The sequence below is a fragment of the Pleurodeles waltl genome, chromosome 5 (assembly GCF_031143425.1).
Source record: "Pleurodeles waltl isolate 20211129_DDA chromosome 5, aPleWal1.hap1.20221129, whole genome shotgun sequence".
NCBI lineage: Eukaryota > Metazoa > Chordata > Amphibia > Caudata > Salamandridae > Pleurodeles > Pleurodeles waltl.
Window position 1 is genome coordinate 102,687,968 of NC_090444.1, and position 12,817 is coordinate 102,700,784.

The 12,817-nt window shown below is 42.9% G+C and overlaps 1 protein-coding gene across 1 annotated transcript in view; it reads right to left on the reverse strand.

Moving 5' to 3' along the window:
• LOC138295418 (clusterin-like) overlaps positions 1 to 12,817 on the reverse strand; it is a 122,830-nt gene that overhangs the window by 14,906 nt on the left and 95,107 nt on the right. The window contains exons 6-7 of the mRNA XM_069233708.1: positions 8,595 to 8,705; positions 4,823 to 5,049 (exon numbers count right to left, since the gene is read on the reverse strand). Coding sequence (XP_069089809.1) covers positions 4,823 to 5,049; positions 8,595 to 8,705 — 338 coding nt within the window. The remainder of the gene's footprint in view (positions 1 to 4,822; positions 5,050 to 8,594; positions 8,706 to 12,817) is intronic.

Consider the following 12,817-nt stretch of genomic DNA (forward strand, 5'->3'; position numbering starts at 1 on the left):
GACTGAAAGCTGTAAATAACTGCTGAAAGAAGATTTTTCCTAAATTTATTCTGCTTTGATTCCTTACAGATCATGAGTAACATTAGTCAACATGGTAGAGATGTTAGGCGCTGTAAATTTATGAGTATTGGTTTGCCCATTATGTGTGGGATATAGTTTGTGGTGTTCATTGTGGGTATGTCTGTTCTTGATAAGGGTAGAGCCAACCATACTTCTGCTTTCGAGACAACTTCTGCACTACCTGCTTTAGAGAAGTTTAGGTTAGACGAGAAATATCTGCATGAGGGTACTAATTCTCAAGGGGAACTTTCTTCTAATGTCTTCTATCGCTTATTGAGTGAGTATGTTGAAACAATGGATGCAAAGAATTGCTTTGTCAGTCGAGGAAGAAGTTACTTATCATAGCTTGCCATTAACCTATGGCATGAGTTGTAGTCTACTACTAACAATATTCTATAACCAAGAGTACATACAGTACTTTTACTCAAATTATGACATGGTGTTTTCGTTTGTACCTATAATTAGATATTGGAGTAGAGTAGCTAGTAACAATGACAAAGTAATAGTTAGAGGATTCTTTGAGCCTACATTAACGTTTGGGACAGCCTAAGCGTATCGAAATAATTTGAGATCTTTGCTTACACCTTTAGAGAAGAGCTTCTTAGATCACAAAGATGACAGGACAAAGGCATTAAAGGAGAAATTAGAGAAAGGTTTAGAGAAAAGGACTTACAGGAATGATTATGCTTATAGTGCAATTAGAACGCAAGGGAAATTAGCTTTAGATGCACAACACATAGGGAAACTTTGTATATATAGGCCTAAATCACGCACTGACAGTTTGTGGGAATGAGTGAATGTAAGCATGTGTTTTTGTTTCAGAGTAAATGGGCATTTATGTTGAATGGACAGGATCCGGCAATTCCCGGAATATACTAAATTTGTGGTCTTAATGCTTAGATGTTTTGCTAAATTTGTGTTACTAAATTGTTTTGCATGAAGCCCAACATGCTGAACTAATGCTTGGTGAATTTCTCTGCTAAACTTCATGTATTTGACTTTGTCGACGTAACTGACTTTGCTATTGATTTGCGCCATAAAATGTGTTGTAGTTACAGCTTGATCAGATTGAGTTTTTCACTGCTTTGGACAACCAGTATTGTTTCTGTACGTGTTTGATTTGATTTTGAGATTAATCTACATGACATTAGCATTGTCAATATAGGGAAATAAATATTCTAACTTTTACAAAAAGGTGTGGTTATTCATGACTGAAAGGTCATGGTGCGTGACAATTACGGACTCCATTGTTTATTGTTATTGATTATTGATGATTGACTATTGTGTATTGATTATTTATTGTGTATTGAAACTATGGTAAGAGTATCTTAATTGCGAGTCAAAAGGTTCACCAACCTATACGCATCCCCTTGTAAGTATACTTATTGAGGTCAGAAGCGCTAACACTACCACAGAAGCTGCTTAATGGAATTACTCCAAAGTTGGCATGAAAGTAGAACTTACTGAAAGGTGAGCCTTGGCTTGAATCTGTTCCAGTTTGCTCAGGAGTTTGAGGTATTTGTTTTTCAAAGAGTTGAGTTAGTTAACTGTGCAGAAGGAAAGACAGTTTTTGATTTATTTGTAACTTTAGCATGGTTTGCTAAATTTGAGAGATGCTTAGTATGTCTAGCTTACTCCTGGCATTTTTAAAAGAATTACACATTTGTCAAGGGGGTACAGTTAAAGGAGGGAGTAAAATGTGTTAATTTGCTCATACCTGTGGCCTTCCTTGACGAATCCACATGATCTAATATGTTTAGTTTTCTGTGGATAGAGCAGGTTTTATGCACATACATCAGAGACAAAGTTAAAAGAAGGGGGCGGGGCAAAACATTTTCAAGTGCAAATAAGTTTGATGCTGTCTGATGCTATCTGTTAAACGTTTAGCAGGCTGCTAGCAGGTTAAGTTTAGAGCAGTAATCTCATTTTGAGTCCAGTGCAAGAATCTCGTGTTTAATGCATATCCAACACAGTTGGAAAATATTAAAGGAGAGGGAGGGGGCAAAAAAACTTTGATGCGCTAGTAACGCTGGTACTATTTGATGGATCTGCGAAAAGGTGAGATGCCAGAATTAGGTTTACCTTGCATACTGCATGTGTAGCTGGTTGTTGGCTACATGTTATGTTGACTGCCTCCAGAAAACCTTCGCTGGAATCCAGCTCCGGTTAGCCACAAAGTGATTCTGCACCTCGCCTAGCCCTGCCAGCAACATCCATTGCATACAGTTGACGGCCATGCAGAAACGGAGTAGGTTGCAACATTATATCATTCACTACCAAATCTACCACACACCCACCACATGTACCACACAACCACCAGCAAAATGCTTACCTAAACAAAAAATACACTCACATGAAGTTATGGCTAGTGTGGGTCCTATCAACTTAAAGCATGTTTAAAAATCACGACTTGCGAAATGCAGCTATGGTTACGAAATAAAACCTTTTTAGAGCCCATAAAGTGATACACCTTGTTAGAAATGGGGTCTTTGGTTGGCAGTCAGGTTACCCCCTGTCCAAGCAAGGACCCTCACTCTAGTCAGGGTGAAAGAGAATCGCCCTCAGCTAACTCCTGCTTACCCCCTTGGTACCATGGCACGAGCAGTAGGCTTAACTTCAGAGTGCTAGGTGTAAAGTATTTGTACCAACACACACAGTAACTTGATGAAACACTAAAAAATAACACAGGTTTAGAAAAATAGGAAATATGTATCTAAACAAAACGAGACCAAAACGTCAAAAATCCACCATACACAAGTCAAGTTATTACCAAAAATGCGAAAAGAGTCTTCATGTAGTTTTAAACACAATGCTAGCGTGAAAATGTACCTTGTGCACGTCAAAAATAACCCTGCACGGGCGGGTGTGCATCAAAAAGGGCTTGCGATGCGTCGATATCACTAACGAGCGAGACCTTGCGTTGTTCCCCCTTCTGTCGAGTCGGCGTGCGTCAGTTCTTCTCTCCGCAGGAGAGCGGTTCGTCGATTCGGTCCGCACACGGGTCCGGGCAGGCCTTGCATTGTTTTTGCACGCACAGCGATGGTTTGCGATTAGAAATTCAGCTGCACGATGGTCCAAAAACCACGCAGCACAGGTTGCGATCTCCCAGCCTCCGTCTGCGATGCTGCGTGTCTTTTCTCCAGCTCCGTGCGTCGTTTCTTTGGTCGCGTTGTAGGCGAGAATCGATTTTCAGCCACGAAGCCAGCGGTGCATTGATTTCCCAGCAGCAGATGAGAGTTGCATCGATCTTTTCCCCGCACATGTCCTGTGCATGGATTTCTTCCTCTTAGGCTGCCAGCTTCTCCTTTCAGGGTCCCAGGAACTGGATGGGCACCACAGGGAAGAGTAGGAATGTCTCCAAAGACTCCAGGTGCTGGCAGAGAGAAGTCTTTGCTGTCCCTGAGACTTCAAACAACCGGAGGCAAGCTCTAAATCAAGCCCTTGGACATCTTCAAGTAGGAATTTACCACAAAGTCCAGTCTTTGTCCCCTAGCACAGGCAGGAGCAGCAACTGCAGGATAGCTCCACAAAGCACAGTCACAGGCAGGGCAGCTCTTCGTCCTCAGTTCTTCTCCAGGCAGAGGTTCCTCTTGGTTTCCAGAAGTGTTCTAAAGTCTGTGGTTTTGGGTACCCTTCTTATACCAAATTTCTCCTTTGAAGTAGGCCTACTTCAAAGCAAAGTCTCTTGAATGTGAAATCCTGCCTTGCCCAGGCCAGGCCCCAGACACTCACCAGGGGGTTAGAGACTGCAGTGTGTGAGGACAGGCTCAGCCCTTTCAGGTGTAAGTTACCACTCCTCCCCTCCCTCCTAGCACAGATGGCTCATCAGGAAATGCAGACTGCAAGCCAGCCCCCTGTGTGTCACTGTCTAGTGTGAGGTGCAACCAGCCCAACTGTCAAACTGACCCAAACAGGGAATTCACAAACAGGCAGAGTCACAGAAATTGTATAAGCAAGAAAATGCTCACTTTCTAAAAGTGGCATTTTCAAACACACAATCTTAAAATCAACTTTACTAAAAGATGTATTTTTAAATTGTGAGCTCAGAGACCCCAAACTCCACACGTCCATCCGCTCTCAAAGGGAATCTACACTTTAATCAGATTTAAAGGTAGCCCACATGTTAACCTATGAGAGTGACAAGCCTTGTAACAGTGAAAAACGAATTTAGCAATATTTCACTGTTAGGACATATAAAACACATTACTATATGTCCTACCTTAACCATACACTGCACCCTGCCTTTGGAACTACCTAGGGCCTACCTTAGGGGTGCCTTACATGTAAGAAAATCGAAGGTTTAGGCCTGGCAAGTGGGAACACTTGCCAAGTCGAATTTATTTACAGTTAAAACTGCACACACAGACACTGCAGTGGCAGGTCTGAGATATGATTACAGAGCTACGTATGTGGGTGGCACAACCAGTGCTGCAGGCCCACTAGTAGCATTTGATTTACAGGCCCTGGGCACTTCTAGTGCACTGTACAAGGGACTTACTAATAAATAAAATATGCCAATTATGGATAAACCAATTACATACAATTTTGTAAAGGAGCACTTGCTCTTTAGCACTGGTTAGCAGTGGTAAAGTGCCCAGAGTAACAAAAACAGCAAAATCAGAGTCCAGCACACATCAACAACCTGGGAAACAGAGGCAAAAAGGTAAGGGAGACCACGCCAAGGATGAAAAGTCTAACACACCTTAACACCTTTGTCTAATTTATCTTTTGTGGATAAGTTGTTTGGGACCATAGGACTCACCGTGGACACTTTGAATATTCCTTCTCCATTGTCTGTAACATTGGCTAGTTTAGAAATCCACCCATACTGCTCGTTCAGCTGATCTAAGACACTGGTCATGTTTAGCATTTCTTCTTGGAATTTCTCAAGCAGCTTCTCATGCTCACTGGTGTATTTTTCAGCCAGGCGCACTGCCTCTACAAACTGCTGCTCGAGTGCACTCTGTGCTGATTGTTTCCCTGAGCAGTCTGTACAAAAGAAAAGAAAATAACTATACTATAAAAACACAAAACAACAAGGCAAACATTTGAAAAGCGTGAGGCAACGTAAGAGTCTTTATCGTTCCCACTAGCACACTGAGCATTATGCATTGCTGTATGACACCTCAGAGGGTAACCCAGCATTGGTAGAGAGAGTGTACGCCCTATGTGATCCAGATTTAGTTCATTCATACATTAGTTCTGTACTTAGTGAAACATAGGGAGTGCTGAGGTATTTGGTGTGGGGGTTTTAATATGGAACTAGATTCCAACTTGAACAAATCTTTACACCCTCTAACAGGAGCTCACAATGTGCTATTAGTATAAAGGGTTACCCCTTGGTTTGAACAGTGGCAGCTGGTGAATGTGTCGAGAGCACTACACCCTGATAGTGGGGGGTACTTGTATTACTCCTGTCTGCACAGGCTGCACACATGGCTAGACACGTTCCTGGAGATGGATGAGGTTGACAGACTAATGCAGGAGTTACAATATTTGTCTTGATCGGTATTGGACAATAGCTCTGCCAGACTGTTATTAAAATGGGGTGAAGACACCCCAAGAGAGCCACTGTAGCACTTACATGGGCAAACTGTAGTTTATGATACAACTGCCAGGTACTTTACGGAAAATGAGGACTCTGCCTGCACTTGAATGGGATGCCTTAAAGGCAGTGATTAGGGGACTGTGAGTTAGAATGTCATATGCCTACTATTGGAGACATTGAGGATGATGAGGACATTTACTACTATGTTGTCAACTTATAAGTGTGAAGATCCCGCCATTGAAAAAACTGGAGCGGTATAAGTGGAATTTTACAATTGTACGTTTGTGAATGGCTTTTTGTAGTACTTTTATAGTACTATTGTAACTAAACATACTACAGAATGCAGTTTGTGAACAGGCCCCTCTGTTTCCATTTCTTTGGGAGCGCTAGTACTAACAAACAATGCTATCAAGGAGACTGAGTGAAAATAATGTAACTTTCTAGTTCCTGAGTACATATGCCAGAGTTCTGGACACACAAAACACAATGCTACCTTGAAAAAAGTTGATAAAGAATGTGTTTAATCATATTTCTGAATTGTACAGGGTTGACATAAATACAGAGACCTGCATCTCTAGAAGTGAGAAGTTACTGCAAACCAATTGTTCAGCTGCAGCTACCAGAGTTCGTACACGTGTTGCCTGACTCTCCATCTGCTCTATCCTCACACTACCCAATCTGTGTGCTGCACTGCTATTCAACCATGATCTAGAATCACAAGCATCAACATGTGGATTGCTTGCTGAGTATCCTTTACTGTCGAGCACAGATGACAATGCATGCATGACTTTCGTCCACTGCGTATACTGCTCTGCTGTTCTCAATTCAATGGTGTTAAAAGTGAAGAGGGCTTACGGCTATACCACATGACACTACACCACAATGGGCTTCAGAGTTATTACCAAAATTCCAGTAGAGAAACTTTTGCAGAGAGCCCTTTTGTAATTGACAAAGTATGTTTGCCACATCACAGCATACAAATGTGACACTTCGCACCTTGTCCCCCAACCACAATCACCCAGAAAGAAATCCCAGGTCAGGAAGCAGGAAAGCAAGTTCAGTACAGTTTCCGAATGCCTCTGTTGCTGCAGCTGTTGCAGATGTGGCTCGGCCCATCACACTTCTGGGCCCCTGTGCCATGGAACTGGTTGCACCACTGGCAGCTACTTCATAGCTTTTATCTGTTTGTTCTTCTAGGCCTAGTTGCTTCTCAGTACTATGTTCCAGGTACTTCAGTTTACTCACTTTTCCCACTAAGACCTCTAAGGAGAAGGCATGAGCGTTGGAGGTGAAGGTCCTCCCAGGACCGAGGTAGTCTCACAGGGAAGACTCCAGAACAGTGACCGAAAACCTCTGCATTCTGCTGATAAACATGGTTGTGACATTAAGCCCCTCATTACGACCCTGACCGCCAGGGCTGCGGAGGTGGTCGGACCACTGACAATGTGGAGGTCCGACATCCACAATTACGATGTGGTGGTTGCACCATGGTCGGACCGCCAACACCGCCACTTCTCCTCCACTGGAGGGGCTGGCGGTGCTGGCAGTCCTGATTCACCAGTGCGATGCTGCAAGCAGCACTGCCCTGAGTATTATGAGTTCCCTCTCTGCCAGCTTTTACATGGCAGTAGCACTGCCATGTAAAGGCTGGCGGAGACAGGGGGCCCGATGGGAGCCCCTGCACTGCCCATGCACTTGGCACGGGCAGTGCATGGGCCCCCATGGCCAGCCCCGTTGCGCTTTTTCAGACAGTGGAAAGTGCAACTGGTGCACTCTACGCACCGCAACATTGCTGCCGGCTCAATTATGAGCCGGTTTCAATGTTGTAGGCTGTTTCCAGCTGGGCCAGCGGGAACCTCCTAATAGGGGCTGTGGGAAGGGGACCTTTTCTGCCTGCCAAACTCATAATTAGGGCCTAAGTCCTAAATCCATCTTGACTAAAAGAAGTCACCATCTTACCTCTCTCAAACAAGGAGTCAACATCTTACCAGATTTATGCAGAATCATTGCAATGTCTGCCGTTTAACCCAGATGTCACCTAAACTCATCTTTCTAGGAACTATGAAAGCTTCAAGCAAGGTCAAATATCTACTTTCCATCATGTTAAGGATAAATAAGAGCACATTCAGACATCTAATCCAAATACTGTAATCTGAATTCCTTTTGCCTTATATATTCATAAGGAAACGTCTAGAACGCATACCTTCATGCACATAATCTATGTCAGATATTCTTAAACTTATGTCAGAACTTCCAGCTTATGAAAAATGTTAGAATATAAGGACAACCACTAGCCCAGAAAAGGTCCTTTGCCAAGAGTATCACCTGAGATTCTGTCAGAGACGGGCTAAACTCTAAGTCCCAGAGGAAGACTGACTGCTACTGTCACCATCTTCAAGCCTCTGCTGAAAAAGACAGCTTTTGCTTTCAACAAGCTATGCAGTGCCTGTCCTCTTCCTAAGGAAGTCTGGATTGCGAGTTGTTCTGCCTCCCCTGCTCTTAGTATAGTGCAAGCCATCAAATCAAAAGCAGAAAACAGATAGACTACAAAGTAATCCGATCATGATTAAGGGATTGAGTCAAAGCCCACTCTAAGTAAATGTATTGGAAACAAGAACTCTACTTACAGGCACAAAATGCTGCCTGTAGTCATGACCTACCTATTCGCTTTGACAATACTTGTTTTGTATTGGAATAAAAATTATTGAGTCAATAACATTTGTATCCAATTGTATTTACTTAAAATCTATGCTTCCTTTTTGCAGGAAATTTAGTTTTTTTAAATTGTGATTCATTTTGTCTATTTTTTCAGAACTCATATTTGAGGAGAAAGGGACAGATTCATAAATTGACATGGGGCAAATGCCGACCAAATACACCAAATGTACTTTTGGGCTAATACCTCATCCGCCCATAAAAACAGCATGGGGGCATTAATGTGAGTGAAAAGTAGAATTGTGAATTTGAGTGTTTTCTACAGACTCACCAACAGCTAGAATCTCTTTGCATTTATCACACTTGTCCTTCATCATCAAGCAACCTTCTGAATTCCTGCGGAGCTCCTTGCACACCATGCGGTCATTCGATGTAGTGTTTTCTAAAGCAGGAAACATAAAAATAAACATAGTAAGACATTAAAAGTATTTCAAACTAGTTTACAACTGATGTATCAAGCAATTTTGCATTCACAAACGGTGCGAAATGCAAAAATGCCTTTCAAGATTTACGAAAGGCATTCGCAGTGCAATTCAAAGGAATCGCTAAAATAGCGATCCCCAAAAAATGCGACTCCATTTAGGGAATCGCAAATTGCAATTCTCTCAATAGGAAATCGTAAATATGGAATTCCTATTTGCGATTTCCAAAGCACATGTATCATGCATTTCCTAAATGCAAATTGGGCATTTAGGAAATGCAATTACCACCAAATCCAATTTGGTGGTGATCATGTACAATTTTTAAAAATGAACTATAAGTGCATTTTTAATAATGACATGTAGCGCCCCCACTTGCCCCTAGGGCATGAATGCGCTTCACATGTCCACAAATATTATTTGGGGGTGTATCAAAGGGGGCCTTAGACCCCCAGCACCCTGGGGTTTGCATTACCTAATTTGCGAATTCTTAACAGGGTGATGATACCTCTGGCCTGTGGTTCTGTCCTTCCTGCGACAGGAGTAAAGTTTACTCAATGTAGACAGAAAAATAAAATACCCATTACTTTGAACTGTTTGCTAAACAGCACCGAGAGAGCAAGCCATAGGACTGTTATGAAGTGCTCTCAAGAACATTTTTTTAAAATGGGACACTTTTCAAAGACGTCCGCTCCATCCCTAAGAGCGTCACTTGAAGCAGGGCAGGCGAGCCACCATCCGCAACGTTAAAGGCCCCGGCACCTACTGGTCTGACCGAGGACTACTTGCTACATTTAAAAAATCCCAACTGCCAGAGCTTCCCTAAGCCATCTGAGCAGCCCCTGGTGCAGCGGTTTCTCTGAAGGCTAAAGAGTTTGCCAGGTGCCACCACGGTTGTTGCTCTCCCGCTCTGCAAACTTTGTTTTTTCTATATTTTTTCAAGAGTGCACCGCATTGCATTTTTCAGTCTTACAATTTTCAGTCATGTAACACTTCTGAGAATCAACCAAAAAGGTATTGTAGGAAAATGTAAAGTTCCACAGATCTCACACTCACAGAGAAAGCTAATCCTCATGTTCGGATCCCACTCTTTTACAGCATCATTGCACGCTCTGGCAGTAGACACGTTCATAAACTAAAACTAATCTTACAGGCCCCAGTCTCTGACGGCAGGATTGATCACGTCATGAGCGCTTTACCAATACAGGTGATAAACTACCTCTACACGAATCATTAACTAGCACCAATTGCACAAAGCTCCAGCTGGCACCAAAGTAATATCAAACCGGACCCCCAGCTCGGCACGCATCATCACTCAAATTTCAGCTTTAAATATATAAAAGAAATTCTAATCCCATATCACTTAAACACATATTTTTCCAAATATCACCTTTTAATTTTCAGCAAATAAACTCATTGCCTTCAAATAAAAGTATACATAATAAATGTAATGTCTTTTTAGTTACCCAAATAAACACGTTTTAATTTCTACGGATCCTTAACTACCAGCTTGTTTTTATCACTAAGCACTGATATGCGCCACTGCCCCATATGGCCCAAACTACCTTATCTATGCTAATGGTAGCCAGTGTACAACATATGCCAGGGATCTCCCCAAGTATGCTGACGCCAGTGCTTAATTTGTAAATAAAAACGTGCCGGTGCTCAAAGTCCTCCTATTAAACACGTGGCTGCTGCAATTAAATGTGGGTCCACGGAATAAACTTGTAAACTTCGTACAGCGCACTTTTACCCTGTGAGTTGGGCATCTTGGCGCTGTATGCATACCGCTGTGGAACCCTTCTTGGCTTTCCCTGTGAAGTGCCCACTCCTGGGAACCCCCAAGGTGAAGCAAGGCATCCCAGCGCTGTTGGGGCCGTTGTGGAGATTAAGCAAGCTGTTGCCCAGAGTTGGACCCATGATTAGATTGGCACCGAGGTGAGAGTTATCAGGTCCGAGGAAATTGAGCCTAAGACCCACCGAGGTGGGAATTGAACTCTGGTCCCGGGCCAGACCTCTGCATTAGCGTCTGCCGCTCTAACCATTGAGCCACACTTCTCCACACGAATACTGAGGCAGTTTAATCCTGAAGCCATATCGGCCTCTTCAATCCATTTACACTCACTCCCTGCCCCTTCAGCTCACTCTTGCAGCTGTCTTCTTTCTCCCATTGTGACGCTTTTTCATTTTTCTCCTCCTCGGTCTTTCCCATATGTGTCTTTTGCTCGCAGCAAATGCTTGGGCCAGCCCTAAAAATGTAAATGCTGGTGCTCAGCACCGGAAACAACAAGCACAAATTAAGCACTGCTAACAGCATGCCAAGGGTGGTCGCATGATGCAGGTCCCCACTGTGATGCACCAGGGAGCCCAGAATATGCTTTTGAGAAGCACATTAAGGTAGGGTCAACAGAAAGACATGGATATGTGAAAGCTTACAATATGCCCGTGGCTAGAATATAGAGGGTCATAAAACTTAAAACGTAAACTTCACACTTGTATAGCGCACTACTCACCCGTTAGGGTCTCAAGGCGCTGTACGCATACCACTGTGGAACCCCTCCTGACTTTTCCCTGTGAGGCGCCCACTCCTGGGCAACCCCCAGGGTGAAGCCAGGCATCCAAGCGCTGTCAGGGCCGTTGTGGAGATTAAGCAAGCTATTGCCCAGAGTTACAGAGTGGGACCCATTAATTAGATTAGGCACCGAGGCAAGAATTATCTGGTCCAAGGGAATTGAGCCCAAGACCCGCCGAGGGGGGTCATCACACAATAAGGACGCTATCATAACTCCCTATTTTTTTTGTTTTGCTATATTCTGCTTATCTCTTTCATTTGCCTCTTTCCTACCATATCTCCCTTTCTTTTCATGCGTATGCCTATCCCACTTTTCTACTCAATTTCGATGTTTCTCATCTGCCCTTTTCCTATTTGTTTTTTCACTGTCTAACTCTATTTTGTTGTCATTCTATTTTGTGCCATTTTTTCTTTTCACTTTCACCTACCTCCTTATTCATTTTCACTTTTAATTCATTTTTTATCTTCTCACTCACTTTCTCATCTCACTATTGTCTCTCCATTTGTTTCATTTTCATGCTTTGTTTCTTGCTTCTCACCACTGTTCCTTATGTTTTTATGCAACCTATATCCCTCTCATTCTTCTTTCTTACTCTATTTGTATTTTGCTCTTTCTTCACTTTTCATGTGTTCAGATTCTTTCTCATTTTTTCTTCACCCTAACCTTTTTCCTAAATCTCATGTTTCCTCTTTCAATTTGTCTTTTCCTCTTTCTTTCCTACTGCTACCTTGTTTCTCTCAGTGGGTCTCTCTCTGTGTGGCTCCTTAAGCAACCTTCTGCCCCAACCTCTCAGCCAAGTCATGCTTTTTCTAGGTCTCGCATACAGAACTCTTTGTGGATAAAGACTCTCGGTGAGCTTACTGCTTATAATTAGCTGGCTTTTTTGTCGTTCATTTGCTTTCTCCTTAATGAATGGTCTACTTTCTGTTCTTCTATTTATTCCTCCCCTGGAGCATAGCTTCTTGACCATCTTTTTAATTGGATGACTTGTATCCTTTGCCCGCTTAGATTCAAGGAACTGCATTAATCTTTTGTTTTAGCATCCCATCAGAGTGCATGTGTTTTCCTGCTCCCTGCCCCTCCCCTCTGTTTCCCTCTTCATACCTCACTTCCCCAGTGATTTCTATGTTGCTCTCCCAGCTTCCAGTTAACCTGTTATGAACCTCTGTCTGTAAACCTTCAGGTCTCAAAGCTGAGGCAGGAATAAAAATAAAATCATAGGTTTGTGACCTAGAACTGCTAATTTGCTCCATCTAAGTGTCTCTACTCTAGATCGCCATCTGCGCATAGATGCAACCATAGTTTCAGATATCAGTAGGCTCACAGGTGCATAGGATTTCTGAATTCACTTTATTTGCCTTTAACCTTACCCTCCTCGTTCACAGATACTTTACACAGTCGCGGCTGGCGACTTGGGAAAGTGGCGGGGGGTATAAAACAAAAATAAAATACAAATAAAAAAAAGAAACTTACCTGTACGCCGCCGCTGCTCTCCCCTGCAC